This window comes from Moschus berezovskii, chromosome 15 (genome assembly GCF_049115385.1).
Source record: "Moschus berezovskii isolate FMDL1 chromosome 15, NW_MosBer_1.0, whole genome shotgun sequence".
NCBI lineage: Eukaryota > Metazoa > Chordata > Mammalia > Artiodactyla > Moschidae > Moschus > Moschus berezovskii.
In genome coordinates this window covers 11441288-11462540 of record NC_142474.1, presented here as the reverse complement: position 1 = coordinate 11462540, position 21253 = coordinate 11441288, and the positions used below count along the sequence as shown (strand labels likewise).

Sequence of the window (21253 nt, the reverse complement as noted above, 5' to 3'; positions counted from 1 at the left end):
TGTGTCCCCTGCAATGGCAGGTGGATTCTTAACCACCAGGGAACCCTCTGTGTGGTCTCTTCTGTTCTTCCTCCTTGCGTGTTCTCCTTTCTTTTTTTCTCTTTTTCCTCTTCTTTCTCAGTGAGCTTAGGTGGTCCTGTGATTCAGTCCTCTGGCTCAGGACTTGTCACACAGTTTTGGCTCTCTGTGTGACTTTGTAACCTCTGTTGCTGCTGCTGCTAAGTCACTTCAGTCGTGTCCGACTCTGTGTGACCCCATAGACGGCAGCCCACCAGGCTCCCCCGTCCCTGGGATTCTCCAGGCAAGAACACTGGAGTGGGTTGCCATTTCCTTCTCCAATGTGTGAAAGTGAAAAGTGAAAGTGAAGTCACTCAGTCGTGTCCGACCCTTAGCAACCTCACGGACTGCAGCCTACCAGGCTCCTCCATCCATGGGATTTTCTAGGCAAGAGTACTGGAGTGGCTTGCCATTGCCTTTTCCGTGTAACCTCTGTTAGTGGGCCCATAATCCAGAGTGCCTTTGCTGACAATGGCCTAGGGGTGGGGGCCGGGCAGGGCAGGCAGAATTTGGTGCAGCCTCACCTGAGACATTACTTTGCCAACAAAGGTCCGTCTAGTCAAGGCTATGGTTTTTCCAGTGGTCATGTATGGATGTGAGAGTTGGACTCTGAAGAAAGCTGATCTTCAAAGAATTGATGCTTTTGAACTGTGGTGTTGGAGAAGACTCTTGAGAGTCCCTTGTACCGCAAGGAGATCCAACCAGTCCATTCTAAGGGAGATCGATCCTGGGTGTTCATTGGAGGACTGATACTAAAGCTGAAACTGCAATACTTTGGCCACCTCATGCGACGAGTTGACTCACTGGAAAAGACTCTGATGCTGGGAAAGGTTGGGGGCGGGAGGAGAAGGGGACGACCGAGAATGAGATGGCTGGATGGCATCACCGAATCTGTGGACATGAGTTTGAGTGAACTCCGGGAGTTGGTGATGGACAGGGAGGCCTGGCATGCTGTGATTCATGGGGTTGCGGACAGTCGGACACGACTGAACTGAACTGAACACCTGAGACTGAGTCTAACCTGGGCCCTATGTGTCTGACACCCTCATGGCTGAGTGGGATCAGAGAGCAGCATGTGATAACAGACAGGTTTGTTTTGGAGGTTAAGGTAAAGTTGGGTTGGGGGAACTGAGGAAGGTTGTATTTAAGAAGCAACCTAGGACTTTTCTGGTGACTCTGTTGATAAAGAATCTGCCTGCAGTGCAGGAGACATGGGTTTGATCTCTGGGTTGGGAAGATCCCCTGGAGGAGGAAATGGCAATCCACTCCAGTATTCTTGCCTGGAGAATTCCAGGGACAGAGGAGCCTGGTGGGCTGCAGTCCATGGGGTTGTAAGAGTCAGGATAGGACTTAGTGAGTAAACCACCAACCACCACCTGAAGGGTCAGCCCATTTGTCTCCTCCCCACAGCCTCAGAGGAGAAGAAACCAGGCTGGTCGTGGGAATCATACCTTGAAGAGCAGAAGGCCATCGCTGCCCCCATCAGCCTCTTCCAAGACGTGAGTTGGATACTTCTGTGTTAGAAAGAGCTTGTCTCCCAGCCCAGGGACTCACCTCCAAACTCAGGCCTTCTGCTGCTTTCTGTGTCTGACATCCCTCAAAGGACTGCAGGATGGAAGGGGAACAGACTGATTAGGGACCTAGAGTAGAAAAGGGCTCACTATAAGGGACTTCCTGGGTGGGAAGAAATAGGAGGTGGGACCCAGGCTTACCATCACTGGGCCTGCAGACTTCTGAATTCTGTTGCCTTTTACTTAATTCTACACACTGACTTGGGTAAGACGGAACTCTGAAGTCCACTTTTCAAGGGACCTGGAGGCTAGTCTATCCTGCTTTGGATCCCTGCACTAAAGTTCCCCAAATAAGTTACCTCTTTGTTAGTGCTAAGCAGGTGGGCCCCTATGGTATTTTCTTCGCCCCCAGCCCGCTAGGCTAGGATAATGCCAGAGGGGAGCTGGATCCTCTCCCATCTGTGCGTTAACAGTACCAGACAGTCACTTATAACAAGAATGGCTTCAGACCGGGCATGAAGTTGGAAGGCATCGACCCTCAGCACCCGAGCATGTACTTCATCCTTACCGTGGCTGAGGTGAGCTGAGGCTGGCATCCCCATCCTGATGACTTCCCTCGGGATGGACTGAAGGAGTCAGCCAAGGGCACGGAGGGCCTGGATTCAGACAGCTCCCAACCTAATAGGGGGTTGAGGCAGAATATGCAGAAAACTAAAATACAAACAAAAAGCAGGAGAAGGGTTGAGATGGTGAGGTTACTGAGGAGCAGCACTCCCAAGGGCAGGAATGGTGGCGTGAGTCCAGCAAGGTCCTTATCCTCTTAGGAGCTCACAGTTGTGTGGGCATCAGCCAGATAAACAGTGAGACCCCTCAGGGGTGATGACAGTTGTATGCAGGGGGGCACTGAAGGGGCAGGAACGGCTTCAGAGGGGAAGAGCCTCCATTGCTGAGTCTCGAGAGGTGAGTAGGATGTCCCAGGTGCAAGAGGCAAAGTGAGAGAAAGGCACTGGGCCATGGAACAACACGTTCAAGGACCTGCCATTAGCAGGCTGAGGTCTGAGCAGTGAGAGAAGGTAGCAGAAGGAAGGGTCCTTAGGGGCCCTGAGCTTTGGTCAGTGCCTTTGCGATCTGTCCAGGGTTCAAAGGGGCCAGAGGTTGTCTTAGAATCTCCTGTCTTCTGCCCAGAGCTCAGGGCTTATTAACACGTGAGCTATGCTCCTTGTAGGATGGGATGGTATATTGCAAAGTTCAGGATGCAGGGAAATCTGGGAGTCAGGAGGGGTGAGGGGTGAAGGGGGTAACTTTCTAGCAACAGACCCCTGAGACTACCAGGCTGGACGAGGAGCGGTGAGGGAAGGGAAACAGAGTGTCTGCTGGCACCGGAGTCCCTGTGCTTCCCTCTTACGGGGTCAGGTGTGTGGCTACCGCCTACGTCTGCACTTTGATGGGTATTCCGAGTGCCATGACTTCTGGATCAATGCCAATTCCCCTGACATTCATCCGGCTGGCTGGTTCGAGAAGACGGGGCACAAGCTGCAACCCCCCAAAGGTAAGGCCTGGCTGGGTCGGTCCCAGTGAGGCAGTGAGCCCCAGACCCTCCATCACCCCTTCTCTGTGGTTCCCCCTTCCCTGTCCCCATGCCAGCCAGCCTTTCTGCATCTCATCCTGCTATGACTCGGCCTCAGAGCTTCTGCTCTGCCCTTGCCCTTTGAGAGAAGTCCACCCAGGCTGCGTCCTGCTTTGGCAGGGGTGTCCCTGGGCAGGTTCCTGAGGGTTGTGGGGTCCTCAGGCCTGCCTGATTCTGCTGCTTCCATGTGGGGTGCCCTCGCCACAGCCCAGCCTCTGTCTGCACGGCGCTCTGTTCGTCCCCCCCGAGGGGCCTAGGTTACAAGGAGGAGGAGTTCAGCTGGAGCCAGTACCTGCGCAGCACAAGAGCCCAGGCTGCCCCCAAGCATCTGTTTGTGAGCCAGAGCCACGTGAGTGCCCCCAGGACAGTCCCTGAAGCCGGCCAGGGTATCTGAGTCAACAGACGAGCCTCACCTATGGGTGCTCTCAGCTCAGTTCTGGTCCTCACCAAATGGGAGGGGCTCCCTGAGCAGCTCCAGGGCCAGAGAGGAAATCTGTTTTGGGTTTCCTCCAGTTCCCGCATCCTCCCTACCGCTGAAATCCTCTCCTCCACACATCCCCTCTGAGCCTGGGCACTGAGGTGTCCTTCTTTCTTGCTTGGGTTTCCCTGTGATTTTTGTTGTCAGGTCCAAATCTTTATTCTGGGAGCGGCTTTTTCCATCCTTTTGACCAACATTGAGGCTCTCCCATGTGGTCCCAACGCTCACCTCTTGTCCTTCTCTCTGTTCAAGGAAACTGGCAACTTTATCCCACAGTTAAAGCATCTCCTAATCCCAAACCAGAGGCCTGAGAAATCTAAGGAACTCCCAGTAAACATGTTATTGTTGTCGCTAAGTTATGTCTGACTGTTTGCGACTACATAGACTGTAGCCCACCAGGCTCCTATGTCCATGGGATTTCCCAGGCAAGAATACTGGGGTGGGTTGCCATTTCTTTCTCCAGAGGACCGTCCCGACCCAGGGATTGAACCCGAGTCTTCTGTGTCTCCTGCATTGGCAGGTGGATTCTTTTACCACCGAGCCACCAAGGAAGCCGGGTAAATGTGTTACCATCTGGAAAGTCCCAGGTCCCCGTGGGGCAGGGACTGCCCCATATTGTTCAGGCATGGACAGGTACCACCCACCCCGGTCCTGCTCCAGAGACCATACTTACATGTGACTGGTGGGCTTCTACCAGCTCTTGTGACAGGGGATGCAGATTTTAAGTCAAACTGTTCAAGTCCCAGCCCCACCATTGACCAGCTTTGTGGTCCTGGGCAAGTCACTTAACTTGCAAAAATGGGGACGACAATACCCATCTCCCTAGGGCTGTTGTATTGACTGAGGGAGGTGTGGCTTTTGGAGTTTATGTCCGACATGTGGCAGGCGCCTCCCTGCCCCCTCTCCCCACCCGCTGCCCCGCATGTCAGCTCGTCTTCCCTGCCACCCCGTGGTGGTCCCAGCGCCCTCAGCTCAAGCTGGGCCGGCCTTGTCTGGAGAGGGGAGGCTTGTGCTCAGCCTGGCAGGCTCTTTGGGTGAGTGAGAGGCCTCCTATCAGTGACGCTTCCACAGTGAGGCTTCCTCTGAGCATCTCTTGGAGGCCAGGAGTGCCTGAGGGCTCAGGGCTGGGGGTTATGATTCTGCCCTGGAGAGACCCTCTTCCTCAGCCTCTTCCTCCCCCCCTCCCCTCCTCCCCGTGCCCACCCAGCAGAAACACAACCCCCAGGGAACCTATCCCTCTTCCTTTGCCAGCGGGTCCTGGGCCAGCACAAGCCAGCCTGGGCCTGGCCGTGGCAGCCCCTCTTCTTGCCCCCAGAGTCCCCCACCCCTGGGCTTCCAGGTGGGCATGAAGCTGGAGGCTGTGGATCGCATGAACCCGTCCCTCGTCTGCGTGGCCAGTGTGACCGACGTGGTGGACAGCCGCTTCCTGGTGCACTTTGACAACTGGGATGACACTTATGACTACTGGTAGTGGGAGGGCCCAGACTTGGCTCCAGGGGGTGGGGGAAAGGGGAAAGGGAGGGATGGTGGGCATGGGATGCGCCAGGGAGCCCTGGCTCAGCCCTGATATTCATATTGCTCAGGGGACAATTGACTGCCCTGTGGATCTGATCTACAGGGTCCCAGCCTTTTTGGCACCAGGGACCAGTTTCGTGGAAAACAATATTTTCAAGGACCGGGGGTGGGGGGGTGGTTTCGGGATGATTCAAGCACATTTCATTTATTGTGCACTTTATTTCTGTTATTATTACATCAGCCCCACCTCAGATCACCAGGCGTTAGATCCCGGAGGTTGGGGACCCCTGATCTGCATCATTTAGTAATTATGATGACAATTACATGTTTCATCTAAAAGTACCAAGGTTAAAACAAGCAGACCTCTGTGACCCATGACTTTCTCTGATATTAAGGCGGTATTAGAGTTTTTAGTTACTGTTGGAATTTTCTGACTCCCTCACCAGTCACCAGTCAGACTCTCCCTCAGAAGTGACATGAGGGTGGGCCCTGTCGCCATGATGTCACAGGACAGCGGGCTCCAGGCCTCAAAGTCTCACCTGAGACAGTGAAGAATTCTTGGGTTTCAGGTGTGATTCCAGCAGCCCCTACATCCACCCGGTGGGCTGGTGCCAGAAGCAAGGAAAGCCCCTCACCCCTCCACAAGGTGACCCTGCAGCCTGAGCCACCCCCCTCTTCCTGGCCCCTTACCAGTACCTCATTAGCTGGGTCTCTAAGGGTAGGCTGAGGGCACACGTGTAGCCTGGAGCCTTAGCTTCTTTGCCTGGGAGCTGAGACCCCTTTGATCTTAGGAGACTCCTGTTAAACCCTGACTCTGTTGAGGCTGACGGGAAATTCCTGGTCCAGGGGTTAGGACTCTGCACGTTCACTGCCAAGGACGTGGTTTCAGTCCCTGGTCAGGGAACTAAGATCTCACGGCCAAAAAAAAAAAACAAAAGTTAGATGAGCCCTCTCAGTAAGGAACAGGAATCCAGAGTGAAGAAAGCGTATCCTTCCTTGTCAAGGTATTAACACTAGTGCTAGTGGTAAAGACACTGCCTGCCAGCGCAGGAGACGTCAGAGACGCGAGTTTGATCCCTGGGTCAGGAAAATCCCCTGGAGGAAGGCATGGGAACCCCCTCCAGTATTCTTGCCTGGAGAATTCCATGGGCAGAGAAGCCTGATGGGCTTTGGTCCATAGGATCGCAAAGAGCTGGACACGACTGAAGCGACTTAGCAGTCAGAACATACATTAGGGATTCAGATGGGACTGGGGCTGGAGCAAGGCAACAGAGCCAAGGAGAAGACTGGGAACCAGGGTTTCCAGATAACAAACTAAACTGCTTGCTTCTGCCCGGCACCCCCTCCCCTTCAGGAGCCCCCTGCAAGGAGCAGGCTGTGACACAGGGGGATTTCTGTCCACGGGCTTCTGTCCTTTCCACGCCCCTGGTCCTGCTTGGAGGGGAGGAGCTCCCAGCTACACCCAGCCTAGACATTGCTCTCATCCTCTCCTCCAGACTACCCAGACCCTGACAGCTTCTGTTGGGAGAAATATCTGGAAGAAACCGGGGCCTCCGCTGTGCCCACCTGGGCCTTCAAGGTGGTGAGTTGGCTTTCTCTGCCCCCAGAGCTGAGTTCAGGAAAGCACAGAGCCCTCGGTCAGGCAGGATGGGGCCCCAGCCTCCCAGTTTGGCCACAGTTTCCCTAAGCACAGCACCTGGGCATCCCTCTTGGGGCCTCAACTCTGCTGAGCAGGGCCTTGGCCTGAAGACCACTCTCCCCCTGTAGCGACCCCCACACAACTTCCTGGTCAACATGAAGCTGGAGGCCGTGGACCGCAGGAACCCAGCCCTAATTCGTGTGGCCAGCGTGGAGGATGTGGAGGATCATCGGATAAAGGTGGCTCTGGGCCCCTCAGGCTGGGGGAGTGGACAGGCCGACGGGGCAGGACTTCCATAGACAGGGCTGAGGTCAAGGGCATGGCATGAGCCAGACTGCAGGGAAGCTGCATGTTGCAGGGAAGGAAACTCTAAACTTGAGGCTGAAGATCTTGGGTCTCAGTCAGGTCTCATCTGCAGCTTAACCTTTGTGAGTCGGGACAAGTCTCGTCCCTTCTCTGAGCCTATCAGATGGGCCCACGAATCCTTGTCCTACCCAAGGACTGACGGGAGATGCCAGTAACTTCGGGGCTTCCCTAGTGGCTCAGCAGTAAAGAATTCACCTGCAGTGCAGAAGCCACAGGAGACACGGTTTCGATCCCTGGGTCAGGAAGATCCCCTGGAGGAGGGCATGGCAACCCACTCCAGTGTTCTTGCCTGGAGAATCCCCATAGACAGAGAAGCCTGGCTGGTAGGCTACAGTTCATGGGGTTCCATAGAGTTGGACACGACTGAAGCAACTTGGCATGCATGCATGCCAGTAACTTCTTAGGTGGAACCCTTGGGAAGTGTGGTGGTCGAGATGGATTATTGTGAGCTTGGCCCCTTGGTCCTTCCAATTCAGGATCTTGCTTCTGACAGGCCCTAGAGATGGGGAGAGCCTCCTGGAGCCTGGAGGACCTCCCATTCGAGCTGGGCTCCACGAGGAACACCTGACCCTGGGCCTTTCCTCCCCAGCTCCACTTTGATGGCTGGAGTCATGCCTATGACGTCTGGATTGATGCTGACCACCCCGACATCCACCCGGCAGGCTGGTGCTCCAAGACGGGACATCCCCTGCAGCCTCCTCTCCGTGTGTACCCCTGGTGCCCTCTGACCCTTTCCTTCGGATATCTGACCCTGCCCCCAATTTCTGGCACCCCCCTTCTATGTATGCCCACAGTAAACTCTGGGGTCCCTCATCCTCCGCATCCTGGGGACGGTCTCTGCCACACTGAGCAGTGCTTCTGGCCTCCCCAGTTGCTGGGTGGGGGACCTGGAGGTGTGAAGGGCCAAACTCACTTGGGAGCAGATGCTTCAGAGGTAGTTGTGCCCTGGGGAGTCCTCTCAGTGTCCAGCAGAGCCATGCAGAGCATGCACGGTGCTTGCTAAGGCACTGCGGCTCCCTGCATCAGATCCTGCTCCCTGCTGCCAGCAGGGCTTGGAGGTCACCCACATCTGTTTCACATGGGGTGTGAATCCTCAACTGTTCTCCAAGCTTAGTTCATTTCAGTTGCTTAGTCGTGTCCGACTCTTTGCAACCCCAAGAACTGCAGCACACCAGGCCTCCCTGTCCATCACCAACTCCCAGAGTTCACCCAAACCCATGTCCATTGAGTCAGTGATGCCATCCAACCATCTCATCCGCTGTCTTTCCCTTCTCCTTCCCTCAATCTTTCCCAGCATCAAGGTCTTTTCCAGTGAGTCAGCTCTTCGCATCAGGTGGTCAAAGTATTGAGCTTCAGCTTCAACATCAGTCCTTCCAATGAACACCCAGGACTGATCTCCTTTAGGATGGACTGGTTGGATCTCCTTGCAGTCCAAGGGACTCTCAAGAGTCTTCTCCAACACCACAGTTCAAAAGCATCAATTCTTCTGCGCTTAGCTTTCTTTATAGTCCCAACTCTCACATCCATACATGACCACTGGAGAAACTATAGCCTTGACTAGATGGACCTTTGTTGGCAAAGTAATGTCTCTGCTTTTTAATATGCTGTCTCAGTTCAGTTCAGTCGCTCAGTCGTGTCCGACTCCTTGCCACCCCATGAATCACAGCACGCCAGGCCTCCCTGTCCATCACCAACTCCCGGAGTTCACTCAAACTCATGTCCATCGAGTCAGTGATGCCATCCAGCCATCTCATTCTCTGTCGTCCCCTTCTCTTCCCTCCCCCAATCCTTCTCAGCATCAGAGTCTTTTCCAATGAGTCAACTCATCGCATGAGGTGGCCAAAGTATTGGAGTTTCAGCTTTAGCATCAGTCCCTCCAATGAACACCCAGGATTGATCTCCTTTAGAATGGACTGGTTGGATCTCCTTGCAGTCAAAGGGATTCTCAAGAGTCTTCTCCAGCACCACAGTTCAAAAGCATCAATTCTTTGGCGATCAGCTTTCTTCACAGTCCAACTCTCACATTCATACATGACCGCGGGAAAAACCATAGCCTTGACTAGACGGACCTTTGTTGGCAAAGTAATGTCTCTGCATTTTAATATGCTATCTAGGTTGGTCATAACTTTCCTTCCAAGGAGTAAGAGTCTTTTAATTTCATTGCTCCAATCACCATCTGAAGTGATTTTGGAGCCCAGAAAAATAAAGTCAGCCACTGTTTCCACTGTTTCCCCATCTATCTGCCAAACATAGGCAGAGACTAAAAAATAGTCCCCAAAGTCTTGGGGTTGAAACTGAACAAGAATAACATGAATCTGCCTGATGCAGCTTCTGGGTGCAGCTGTGTCCACACCAGCCCCAAGTTGATCGAGGGTGCTCCTCTTTCCAGAGGCAGAGGGTATGGCCTTCAGATTTCCATAGTGTATATAAGAGGCAAGCCCCCGTTCCCCCAGGAGGCGCTGATGTCCATTAGCAGGAAGTGGTGTCCCAGCCTGGCTCAGGGCCCCTGTACCTGGGAACTGGTTCCTAGCACTGACCTTCCCTACCTTCCATGTCCCTTCCCCCAGGCCCACCTCAACCCCCAGGACCCCATGCTGACCCTTTTCTGCCTGCCCCTCCAGAACCCAGGGAGCCCAGTGCTGCCTCCCCCACAGGCTGTCCCCCTCTCAGCTATCGGAGCCTGCCTCACACCAGGACCTCCAAGTACAGCTTTCACCACCGGTGAGTGAAGGGCTCCTGCTCAGGGGCCCTCAGGCACTGCTCAGAGGGGGTCTGTCTCTTACCCACCATGGGTGGCCAACCAGGGTCCACCTGTCTGCTCTCCCAGTGGGGCTGGGGTTGGGAAGAGCCAAGTGGGACCAAGCAGCTTCTTCTCAAACCTTCTCCAGGAAGTGCCCCACTCCTGGTTGTGATGGCTCTGGCCACGTCACCGGCAAGTTCACAGCTCACCACTGCCTCTCGGGTTGCCCCCTGGCTGAGAGGAACCAGAGCCGGCTGAAGGCAGAGCTGTCAGACACGGAGGCCTCGGCCCGTAAGAGGAACCTCTCGGGCTTCTCCCTAAGGAAGAAGCCTCGCCATCACGGCCGGTGCGGAGGGCAAGGGTGCGTGGCTTCAAGTCCTCCGAGGCCAGAGCAGGCGCTGAGTCCCTGCCACGGGCCCGGCTCCTCTCTCTCCAGGATCGGGCGCCCTCCAAAGTACCGGAAGACCGCACAGGAAGATTTTCCGAGTGAGTCCTGGGTCACTTGTTCCCTGTGTCCTCCACTGTGTTCGCCGTGACAGCTTACGTGTCGGTGGGAGGAGTCGCCAAGGGCGCACAGAGAGCGAGAGGCTGTGAGGCGGGCGTTGCGATACTGGGAGACACAGAGCAGTGCCGAGACCGCAGCATGGGCCTCGAGTGGCCTCACATGCTGGCGCCTTTCAACCGCAGGCCGTGCTGTCAGGCTGCTGGCAAGATGCAGAGCCTCACTGGGCTCCTGATCGCCCCCGTGAGGCGGGATGATGCCGCCAGCTCTGCTTTTCTCGGTCTTGGCTTCCCGGGAGGGAAGTCACGGCCTTTACTTTCTAGCTGTGTGACCCTGAGCAAGTCACATCTCTGGGCTTCAGTTTTCTCATTTGAAAACATGAATAATACCTGCCTTTCAGGTGTCAGTTACCTGAAATAACAGTGGCTACTCCACTATGAATGGCAACCCACTCCAGTACTCTTGCCTGGAAAATCCCATGGATGGAAGAGCCTGGTAGGCTATAGTCCGTGGGATAGCAAAGGGTCGGACACGACTGAGTGACTTCACCTTACTACACTATCAAGCACCTGCTATAGGCCAAGCACCATTTCAGGTGCTCTATCTTTACCATCTCGCTGACTCTCACAAGTGGTCTGCAACACAGATGTGGTATACCTGGTCAGCTTCCATGTAAGGCCGTGTTCTGACTGCCAGAGGGCGCTTGCCTGCTGTGTTCATTCCAGAATTATCCTGAGAACTTGGGAAGTCTTTCCATGGACGAGGTTGTGTTCCGGATTAGACTGGGAAGGACTCACCCAAATCTTGAGACACTTCAGGGACAGGGCAGGGGACAGCGCCCAGGCCTTTGACCCCTGGGCAGGGCTCCCCTGTTCCATCAGCTGGCTGGCTCTCGCAGAGGGGACACTGGTCCCTCTGGATTTTGTTCCAGAGACTTCTCCCGCCTCTGTGGGTAGGCCTCTGCAGTGTGGGTTTGACAGCTTCCTGGGGAAAGCTGCCTGCCTGGAGAGCTTGGTCCCAGCTGTGCTCACAGTGCTCACGGGCCTTCAGGACCTATGAGTGTCAGCTCTGGGAGAGAGTGAGGAAACCACCGTGAGTTCCCTACACAACTTTCATCTTCTGTTTATTTGTTTTTAAAATTTATTTGGCTGCACCGGGTCTTAGTGGCAGCATGTGAACTCTTAGTTGTGGCCTGTGGGATCTAGTTCCCTGACCAGGAATCGAACTCGGGCCTCCTGCACTGAGAGCTCAGTCTTAACCAGTGTACCACCAGAGAAGTCCCCTCAACCGGTTCGTTTTTAAGTTGGGAAACTGAGGCCCATGTTAAGTGAGGTGCCCAGCATTAAAAAAACAAGTTAGTAAGGAACTGATTCCAAGTGCAATTTGTGTTTTCTATTATACTGCATTCCCCCTCTTCCCTGCCCTCACCTTCCCACAGTGCCTATTCAGCACATAGTTGCTGACTTCCAATAATAATGCTCTGGACTGAATGTTTGTAACCTCCCAAATGCATATGTTGAAACTTAATCCTCAATGTCAGGGTATTTGGATTGGGGCCTTTGGGAGGTGATTAGGTCATGAGGATGGACCCCTCATGAATGGGATTAGTGCCCTCCTAAGAGACCCCTGCCCCTTCTGCCATGTGAGGACACAGTGAGGAGATGGCAGCCTGGGGGTCAGGAAGTGGGCCTTCACTACATACCCAGTCTGCTGGTGCCTTGATCTGAGACTTCCAGCTTCTAGTACTATGAGAAACACGTTTCTGTTGTTTTTAAGCAAAAGAAAAAGAAGAGGAGCTATAATAGATGTTTAGCAGTTGGATAAGATACCACCCTGGTGGCTCAAATGGTAAAGAATTTGCCTGCAATGCAGGAGACTCAGGTTCAATCCCTGGAGAAAGGAATGGCAACCCACTCCAGTATTCTTGCCTGGAAAATGCCACGGACTAGAGGTCTGGCGGGCTATAGTCCATAGCGTCTCAGAAAGTCAGATAAGACTGAACAACTAACACACACACACAATAGATGTTTTGCAGTTAGATGAGATACTGTGGGCTGCCTGCAAATGCTTCTGTCCCGTGCTTTGGGGAGGAAAGAAAAGGAGCTCACCCGGACTCCTCGCCAGGATATGTTGTGCACCAGATAGCGGACTTTGAAGAGGGACACTGCGGGGACAGGAGGCCAAGTGCTGGTGGCAGCAGCTGTCATGGGAGCTCCAGGCTGTACCCTTAACGGGTCCTGCAAGAGCTGACTGGGCTGTGCAGCAGTTACAAGCTCTGGGGTTGTCCTGAAGGCTGGGGCTCTTCAGGGTGTGGATGGGAACCTGGGTTTGGGCCAATAAGCAGACAGACAGCAGGTGGGCAGTTAGAGAAGAACAATCAGTGAGGCTGGGACCAGGATTCCAGAGGCTCTAAGGATGATTGTGAGGTTCAAGGAGTCAGGGCAAAAGGCTGAAGTGAAGGGGAGGGACGGAAGGACACGGTGCTGAGCAAGGTGGGCCTTGGAGAAGAGGGCAGCGGGGGCCACATGCTTGAGAGTCTGGAATTAACACCAAGTGAACAGGATGGAGCCGGCTCTCTTGGACTCTGGGCAGAGGCAGGGCAAGCCCCCTGGGACAGTGGCCACATGGCCCAAGGCCAGCCAAGGAAGGTAAGGTAGGCAGAGGCCAGGTTTGCCAGAGTCCCCAAAAGTAGACGAAGTCCAAGTACACAGCTGCCAAGCCCAGCCAAGGAGGAAGCCAGGTAGAGCAGGGTCACTCACCAAAAGGTAGAGCCGCTTGGAGGCTGGAGGTTGGGAGCCAGGGGTTCCAGGAGCAGATGAAGCAGAGGGACAGGCAGTGTGGGTGGGCGAGTGGATCAGGGATCACCCTGCAGGTGCCAGAGTAGGCGGGGGGCACCAGGGAATGAACAGACCCGGCTGGGGACATAGTGGGAGGAGAGGAACTTAAGGCAGTGGCATCAGCTGGGGGGTTCACTTCAGACAGGGCAGGTTGGTTCCCCCACCACCATCACCCCGCCACGGCACGTGGGGATCTTAGTTCCCTGACCAGGGATCAAACCTGTGCCTCAAACAGAATCCCTCTGAGGCTGCAACAGTCAGAGCCCAAAAGGACTTAGCCAATGGAGGGCAAACAGGGTGGGTATTTGATGTCCAGGCTGAGGGTACGGCAACCCACTCCAGTATACTCCCCCGGAGAATCCCATGGACAGAGGAGCCTGGTGGGTTCCAGGCCATAGGGTCACAAAGAGTCAGACACAACTGAAGCGACTGAGCACACAGCACACTGAGGCGGCTTGGGTATCAGGGGCCGTGTGGATGCAGGGTCTCCAGAGAGTTTTGTTTCCAGGATGCTGCCGCGGCTCCAGGAGAAAAGAGCATCCTTGAGGGGCCCGCATGCTGTAGCCTCAGGGGAGGGAGGGGTCTTCCTACGTGGTCTGTAATGAGAGGGGTGAACGCTGGGTGAGGAGTTGGGGGATCTGCCTCACCCCCTTGGCTCTGCAGGGCTGTCTGAAAGGGGCCACGGTCTGGTGCCCTCTGCCAGCCAATCTCCAGGTGGCCTGAGGATGAGCGGGCTTTGGAGGGAGACAGGTTGCCGCCAGCCTCTGCCTCTGCCTTGCAGCGCTGACCACCGACGTCACGCACCAGTCGCTCTTCATGTCGGCCCTGTCGGCCCACCCCAACCGGTCACTGTCTGTGTGCTGGGAGCAGCACTGCAAGCTCCTGCCCGGCGTGGCGGGCATCTCGGCCTCAGCAGTCGCCAAGTGGACCATCGATGAGGTGAGGGGCAGGGACCCCTCCCGCTTCCCCTGCCCCTCCTTTGCCTTCACCGTGCTCTGGTGGGAGGGCTCAGGAAAGGGCCCCGTCAGGCGGAGCCCTGTACCACTGCTGACTCATCATCCCTCCGTCCACAGCCTCTCCCAGCTGCCCAGGGGGGCTGCCTGAGCACCATTTGATAGGCCTGTCCTGGGGGGTGAGGAGGGGTGCGTGCCTCTAATCCAGCAGGAGAGACCGGTGCTCAGCCCAGGGCCTTGGGAGCAAGGGGCCTCACCTTGGGCCCGCAGCGGCACAGAGAGTCAGGTTCCTCTGGGGCTGCTAAGAAAAATTACACTGTCAGAGCCCAGGAGGCACCAACGCCATGCAGGGCCACCTCCTCCCTCCTCTCCCAAGCCCCGTCCCCTTGGCAACACATCTCCTTTGGTTTCCAAGGTCTTCGGCTTCGTTCAGACCCTGACAGGTTGTGAGGACCAAGCACGACTTTTCAAGGATGAGGTGGGTGCTCAGTGCAGGGTGGGGACCGAGCAGGGTCACAGTCGTTGAGATGGCAGAATGTGGGCACCCTCCCCAGCACTGTCCTCAGCTGGGGAGGATCTCTGTTGTCCCACCTGAGGTGAGGGTGAGGACCAGTCACAGTGACCCACATCTTTGGGGAAAATCTGGTACAGAGGACCACGGCCCGGCTTGGGAACCCAGCCCTCAGCAGGAAGGGAAACAATCCCAGAAACACGATTCCATTCACTCCTTTGCTCTCTGACCAAACTTAGCTTCCTTAATGGCAGCCAATTAAAATGTATTTTGACTGACACAACTATCGCTATTTACTGCAAGGATGCTAACACACACTTAAAATTAACACGCAAAAGCTTACCAAAGATGAGAAGCAGTGAGTTGTAGGTGAAAGACCACTAGCTTCCTGGGCAGGTGGGTGTGAATCCTGGTTCTGCCGGTTAGAGGTCTTTTGAGTCTGCATCTCCTCATCTGTAAAATGGAGAGAAAATGGGTATAATGATGACTACCTTGCAGGGCCACGTGAGCACTGGAATTGACGAGTGGATCCTGGTTGCAGAATGTCTAGTGTAACTGTCACTGGTGTCTGTATATTGCCACAGGCCCGATACAGGGAGGGCTCAGTCAATGGTGGTTCTGGCTTTCAATGTGTGCTGCTGCTGCTGCTGCTAAGTCGCTTCAGTCGTGTCCGACTCTGTGCGACCCCATAGACGGCAGCCGGCCAGGCTCCCCCGTCCCTGGGATTCTCCAGGCAAGAACACTGGAGTGGGTTGCCATTTCCTTCTCCAATGTGTGAAAGTGAAGTCGCTCAGTCGTGTCCGACCCTTAGCGACCCCATGGACTGCAGCCCACCAGTCCATGCGATTTTCTAGGCAAGAGTACTGGAGTGGCTTGCCATTGCCTTCTCCGTTCAATGTGTAGTTGTCCTTAAATAAAGAGCTTTATCATGACTCTCCTAATTTGTAGAGTTTGAAATCGGAAGAGACCTTTTGAGTTTATTTAGGAATTCCTTCCAAAGACTACACGTTTCCCCTTTACCTAAGAGTGTAGTCTCAGCTCCCCAAAGATGCCGCCTCCAGGTGAGGTGCCCGAGAGAAAGAAGTGTCCTCTTTCCCAGGAAGCATCTCTTTATCCAGGCCCAGCAGGCCAGTTTCTTCATCGACCCTTGGGCAGTGGCCCTGCCAAGCTCCTCTCCGTCTGGGTGCTCGCCTTCTTGGTTTGTGATCTTATCGGATTGTGTGTGTTCAGGGCCGTGTCCTGTGTTTCAGATGCCCTCTGATCAACACAGAACACACTGGGCTGCTGATCCTCTGGGTGTTCGTTCCTTTTGTTTTTAAAAAGACTTTATACGTTTTTAGAGCAGTTTTAGGTTCACAGCAAAGTTGAGAGGAAGGTGCAGAGAGTTCCCATGTACCCCCTGCCCCGTTATCAGCATCCCCCGTTATCAGGTCCCCAAGAGAGTGGCTACACCTGATGAGCTGACACCTAGGTTTTTTAATGGAGGTAAAATATGAGTGGAATGAAATGTACCCACACATATATAATTATACTTCTCAAAACTATAATTCTACAGGTTTTGTGAAATGTATACACCCTGAACCCAATATGTCAATCAAGATATGAAGCATCCATCATACCAGAAAGTTCTTTCTTGACCCCTGTTGTCAGCTCTCACAGACAACCGCTATTCTGATTTCTAGCTCCATAGATTAGTTTTATCTGTTCTTGAACTTCATGTCAATGGAATCATGCAGCACATACTCTTTTGCATTTGTCTCTTTTCAGTGTAATGTTTTGGAGGTTCATCCACATTACGTGTAACTAGTAGTTAGCTCCTTTTTATCCTGAGCAATGCTCTGTTTTATGAATATCCCACAGTTCTCCTGTCATTTGGGTAGTTTTCTCGTTCTCCAGATATGAACCCTGTATTTTTGTTGGCAAAAGTTCTCATGAGCTTTATTATAGCCACGTCACACCAGCTTGGAGTTCATGAAAGTCCCCAAGTGCCCCTTCTGTCAATTGTCTACTGTAGTCTAACCAAATCTTCCAGTGTGTTACTTGTACTGCTGGAGTTTTCTTTTCTGTATTAGCCTTAGTAAAACTTTACATGTATCCCTATTAAATGATCTCTTGCTAGTTTCATAGTCTCATTGTTTTTAAGCTTGATTCTGTCATGTCTAATATTAACAAGGCTTCCCATCCTTATACAACTTGTACTAAGCCTTCTGTCTTCTACCAAGTCTTCTTTGCACGTGTTTCACAAGACAGAGCAGAAGATGTGGCACCCATTAGAGATCTTTCTTTGGGTGATGACAGGTTGTAAATCAATGCTGTTTGAGTTCAGGGGCTTAGCCAGCCACAGAATCACCCCAGAGTTTGGTCCTCAGGCTCGCTCCCCTTTTTAGGAGAAGGGAAGTCTCTCCCTGAGCATTTGCTGTGTACTTCAGTTCAGCATGATCTGTGATAGAAAAAAGCAATGGCAAAGGGGGGACAGTGTGCCAGTGGCCCACCAGCATCCAGTAGAGTCTACCCAGGGTAGACGGGGACCTTTGCAAGGTCTGAGGGCTGCCTTCTCCAGGGTCTGGTCTACATCATCTGTCATCCCCAAGGAGGACACTGCTCCAAGGAATGGGCTTTCTCTGGCTGAACTGATGCTTTGTGGGACATGAGACAGGATTCGTTCCAGCCGGGACAGACCAGTCATTAGAGGAATGCTTCATGAGTGAGAAATTGGATCTGCTCCAATTTCGGATCAGTGGTCTAATGGGTAGCCTATCCAGTCTGGTGATCCGCGCCGGTGGTCCTGGGGAAGGTCTGCCCAGTCCTCTCTTTGTCACCTTTATGGTAGCTGTTGCGTATTTGTTCACCAAATAATTTTTGATATCTGTTATGTGCCTGGCCCAGCATAACGTGATTGAGGGCCAATTACTTAGACTTTCTGCCTTAGTTTCCTCATCTGTAATATGGGGGTAATACTGGTACTGCTTCCGAGAAGTGTTGTGAGGATTATCCAATCAGTTAATGCACCAGAAGTGTTTAAGAAGAGTGCTGGGCTCATAAGGAACACCATAGTCATGTTGTATTTGCCAGAATGCTGAAGGAGGAACCATAGGAGGGATGGTGCCTCTTCGATAAAGGGGTCCTAGCCTCAGAGGAGGGAGTTCTTCAAGCCAGTGGTGGGACCAGGAGCCCTGTGGCCCTCCTGCCCAGAGGCTCCCTAGCCCAGCCCAACCCACCTGCCAAGAGACAAAGCCCTTGTGCTCACCATCCGCCCTCCTCGCCCCACCTCCCTCCCTCCCTGGCTCTCTTCAAATCCTCCCCTCCTCCTTAACAGACTTCTCCCTTCCCTGTCCCTACCTGTAACCCCATCCCAGAGAATTAACAGTTATCAACCACTTTCCTATTTGCTTCACCTATTTTTAGGTGAAGTAGACCCACTCCAGTGTTCTTGCCTGGAGAATCCCAGGGACGGGGGAGCCTGGTGGGCTTCCATCTATGGGGTCACACAGAGTCGGACACGACTGAAGTGACTTAGCAGCAGCAGCAGCAGCAGCTTTAAGTAAATAGTGGACATCATGACCTTTCACCCCGAGCCCTTCAGCATGCATCTCTTAAAAACTAAAGTCTTTCTCTGCATAACTGCCACCTTGTTATCCCACAGAACAAATGGGCAATAGCAGCTTTATATCACTTGTATTCGGCTGTATTCAGATTTCCCTGCTCGTGCCTGGAATATCTTTTGCAGTTGGTATTTTTGAACCAAGACCCAAGCAAGGTTCACACGGTTGATCTGGGTCATCACGTCTCTTAAATATCTTCTGTTCTAGAATAGTTGCCCTCTGTTTCTTTTTTCACAACACTGAAAACAGTCTTGGTGAAGGTGAACTCCTAGACTTGTCTCATTGTTTCCTCGAGGTATCATTTAACTAATTCCACTCTCCCCTGTGTTTCTTATAAACTGGACATCAGGTGCAGAGGCCTGGTTAGATTCAGGTTAAACCTCTCTCTCTGTTCCTCTCTTCCTTCCCCACCCTGCCCTTCCTTCTCAAAAAGAGCGCACAGGTAACAAGGTAGAGCTTAGCCCCCATCACGTGGGATTGCCCGCCGCGTCTGCTGGTTTACTGTTCACAGCACTGACATAAAATTGTGGGTTTATATGAGAACAGCAACAGCAGGATCGTAGAAGCCCCTGTCAGTGAGGACGCAGAGCGTTTTGCAGATACACTCTGAAATCCAGACCAGCCAGCCGGAAGAGAGAGAGACTGTGTGTGTGGACACGGGGAGACCAGTGGATGTCTTTCTGTCCTTCTCTGTCCCCATTGCTGTCTTCCTTTTTTCCTCCCTCCCTTCCTTGTCCTTTCTCCTTTTTCCTTCCTCTCCCCGCCTTCCGCCGCCCCTCCGGCACCTGTCCTTCACGCCCATCTTCTTTCTCCCTCCCACCCCCCCACGCATACCCCCAACCCTCCTCCTTCCCCTCTCCGCTTTCCACCTCCCTCCCGCGACCCCTCAGATGATTGACGGCGAGGCCTTCCTTTTGCTGACACAGGCGGACATTGTGAAGATCATGAGCGTCAAGCTGGGCCCAGCCTTGAAGATCTATAACGCCATTCTCATGTTCAAAAACGCCGACGACACCTTAAAGTGACTGGCTCAGGGCTGGGCCCTCCCTCTGCAGCTGATGCTTCCTTCCCAACTTGAGTTCCTACCATCCCACCTGTGGCCCCTGACCCACCCACCCTCTGGCCCTTAACCGGGGTGGTCCTTCTCTCCGGGGCCACTTCTGCAAGGTGCAGGGGAGCAGAGGAGCCCTGGGGAGGATGGAGTCCAACCCCCCGAGTCCTGGAGCTCATCCACCACCGGGCACACCAGTGAGGGTGTGAGTGGGCTGCCGGAGCGTTGCTGATGGCGAAGGGTGAAGGTGCCCCACCCACGACAGCCCCACCTCTCCAGCAACCTGTTTCATCACCGAAGGGTCTTTCTCTCAGCAGTTAAAAAAGAGTCTGGTAGAACAGGAGTCCTTCAACCTGAGGCCCTTCTCTCTTCAGCATCTCTCTGTGCTTTTCCTCCCCCGTCTCCTTTCCTCCTTCCAGGAAGCCACCTGCCACAAACACATTTATTCAAAACAGCATCTCCCCTGTTTCTGTCTGCTGGTTTTGTTGCCCTCATTCTGCTGTCTGGTTTTCCCAGACATTCCCAGAAGTATGTCTTCATAGCGTCCATTGAGGGCTGTGGATACCTTTCTGTCTTTTGCCCAGAAGTGGGGATTCTGAGCCAGGATGCCTTCTTCAACGTGCCCAGTTCTGGACCACTCGGTATTTGAGTGTCGCCCATGCCCTGTCTTGTTTCCAGCAGAGTGGGTGGTTAGAAGCTGTTTGGCTTCTGCAGCAGAGGCTAAGGTTCCCCAGATGTTCCCACACACCCCTCCTGTGTCAACTGTGGAGAGGAAGCAGGCTGGCCGGTTAGGTAGCCAAGGCCAACCCCCAGGTACATCAAATAATTCCGGGCCATGGGCCTGCAGGGTGGTCAGTAGACATGGAGGCTCTCAAAGCAGAGCAGAGCATCCTTCCCTGCCACCATGGGTCTCAGCCAGCGTGTTTCCTAGGAGGTAAGGGCCCCATGCCTGCCAGGCCTTTTGCTGTGGGAATGCCTGCCTGATGTGCACTCTGCGTGGCATGCCCCTCCCCCCCATGGCGTCACATTCAACCTGTCTCTTAGATATCTTGGTTTTGGGAAGTCTTACAAAGACTCTTAAAAGGTGGGAGTTGGGAGGAAGGTGAATTCCTCTAGCTTTGAATTCTACATGTCCCTTAAGCTTCTCTTACCACCCTCCATCTGTCTTGCATTGCCAGCCGGGTACCTGCTGCGGCTCTGGGATTTTGACCTTTCTGTCCAAGTGTGGCCTCCACCGAGCCCCTGCGAAACCTGCCTCCCAGCCTACAGGGCAGGGGGGCAGAGGCCCTGGAGGACCCGGCCACACACATGGAGGTGAGGTGCCACCGCCAGGCTCTTGTGGAGCCAGGGACCTCCCCTGGACCCTCATCTCCACCATGTGATGCATACATGCAAATGTGTGTCAGGCACTCTCAAATATACCTGTCAGGGTGCAGACGTGAGGCTCGGTGCGGGAAAATGTCAAGGGCTATTATTGTGAAAATATGAAGCTTTATCTTTGGGAAACCCAAAGCTCTGTTGATTTCCTGCCCTGGCCCAAGAGAGGACCCTCTCTCACGGAGGCCCGGGTAGCTGGACCAGGGCAGCCATTCAGCCCCCTCTGCACTGCCGCAGGGCTGTGGACAGACCTCAGAGACACCACCTTCCCGGGAAGGCTTGGCCCAGCCCTGCCCTGCGCTAGGCAGGGGGCTGGGTTTACCGAGGTTGCACGGGCGTCCCCTTGCCCAGGAGTAAGGAGGAGTCCGTCTGAGCCTCTGTCCTAGTTGCTCAGATGGCGCTGAAACCCACCAGCTCCATGGCCTCGTCTGCTCCCCCGTGAGACTGCAAAGAGATCCCGCTGATTCTGGCATGAGAAGACAGCAAG

At 53.9% G+C, this 21253-nt stretch overlaps 1 protein-coding gene across 4 annotated transcripts in view; it reads left to right on the top strand.

The window, feature by feature from the left end:
- The window catches only part of L3MBTL1 (L3MBTL histone methyl-lysine binding protein 1), a 36206-nt gene extending 15504 nt beyond the window's left edge, over window positions 1-20702 (top strand). The window contains exons 8-21 of one of the 4 annotated variants that reach the window (XM_088843758.1): window positions 1468-1556; window positions 2042-2146; window positions 2982-3117; window positions 3453-3544; window positions 4989-5140; window positions 5758-5834; window positions 6685-6770; window positions 6956-7066; window positions 7783-7897; window positions 9815-9914; window positions 10082-10419; window positions 14054-14211; window positions 14641-14703; window positions 19265-20702. In XM_088843758.1, the coding sequence (XP_088699884.1) occupies window positions 1468-1556; window positions 2042-2146; window positions 2982-3117; window positions 3453-3544; window positions 4989-5140; window positions 5758-5834; window positions 6685-6770; window positions 6956-7066; window positions 7783-7897; window positions 9815-9914; window positions 10082-10419; window positions 14054-14211; window positions 14641-14703; window positions 19265-19363 (1721 nt within the window). In that variant the 3' untranslated portion in view covers window positions 19364-20702. Of the gene's footprint in view, window positions 1-1467; window positions 1557-2041; window positions 2147-2981; window positions 3118-3452; window positions 3545-4988; window positions 5141-5757; window positions 5835-6684; window positions 6771-6955; window positions 7067-7782; window positions 7898-9814; window positions 9915-10081; window positions 10420-14053; window positions 14212-14640; window positions 14704-15234; window positions 16255-16291; window positions 19216-19264 lie in introns of those variants that run through there. The other 3 variants (XM_088843760.1, XM_088843757.1, XM_088843759.1) reach the window with 3 other exon arrangements.
- The last annotated feature ends 551 nt before the right edge of the window (window positions 20703-21253 follow it).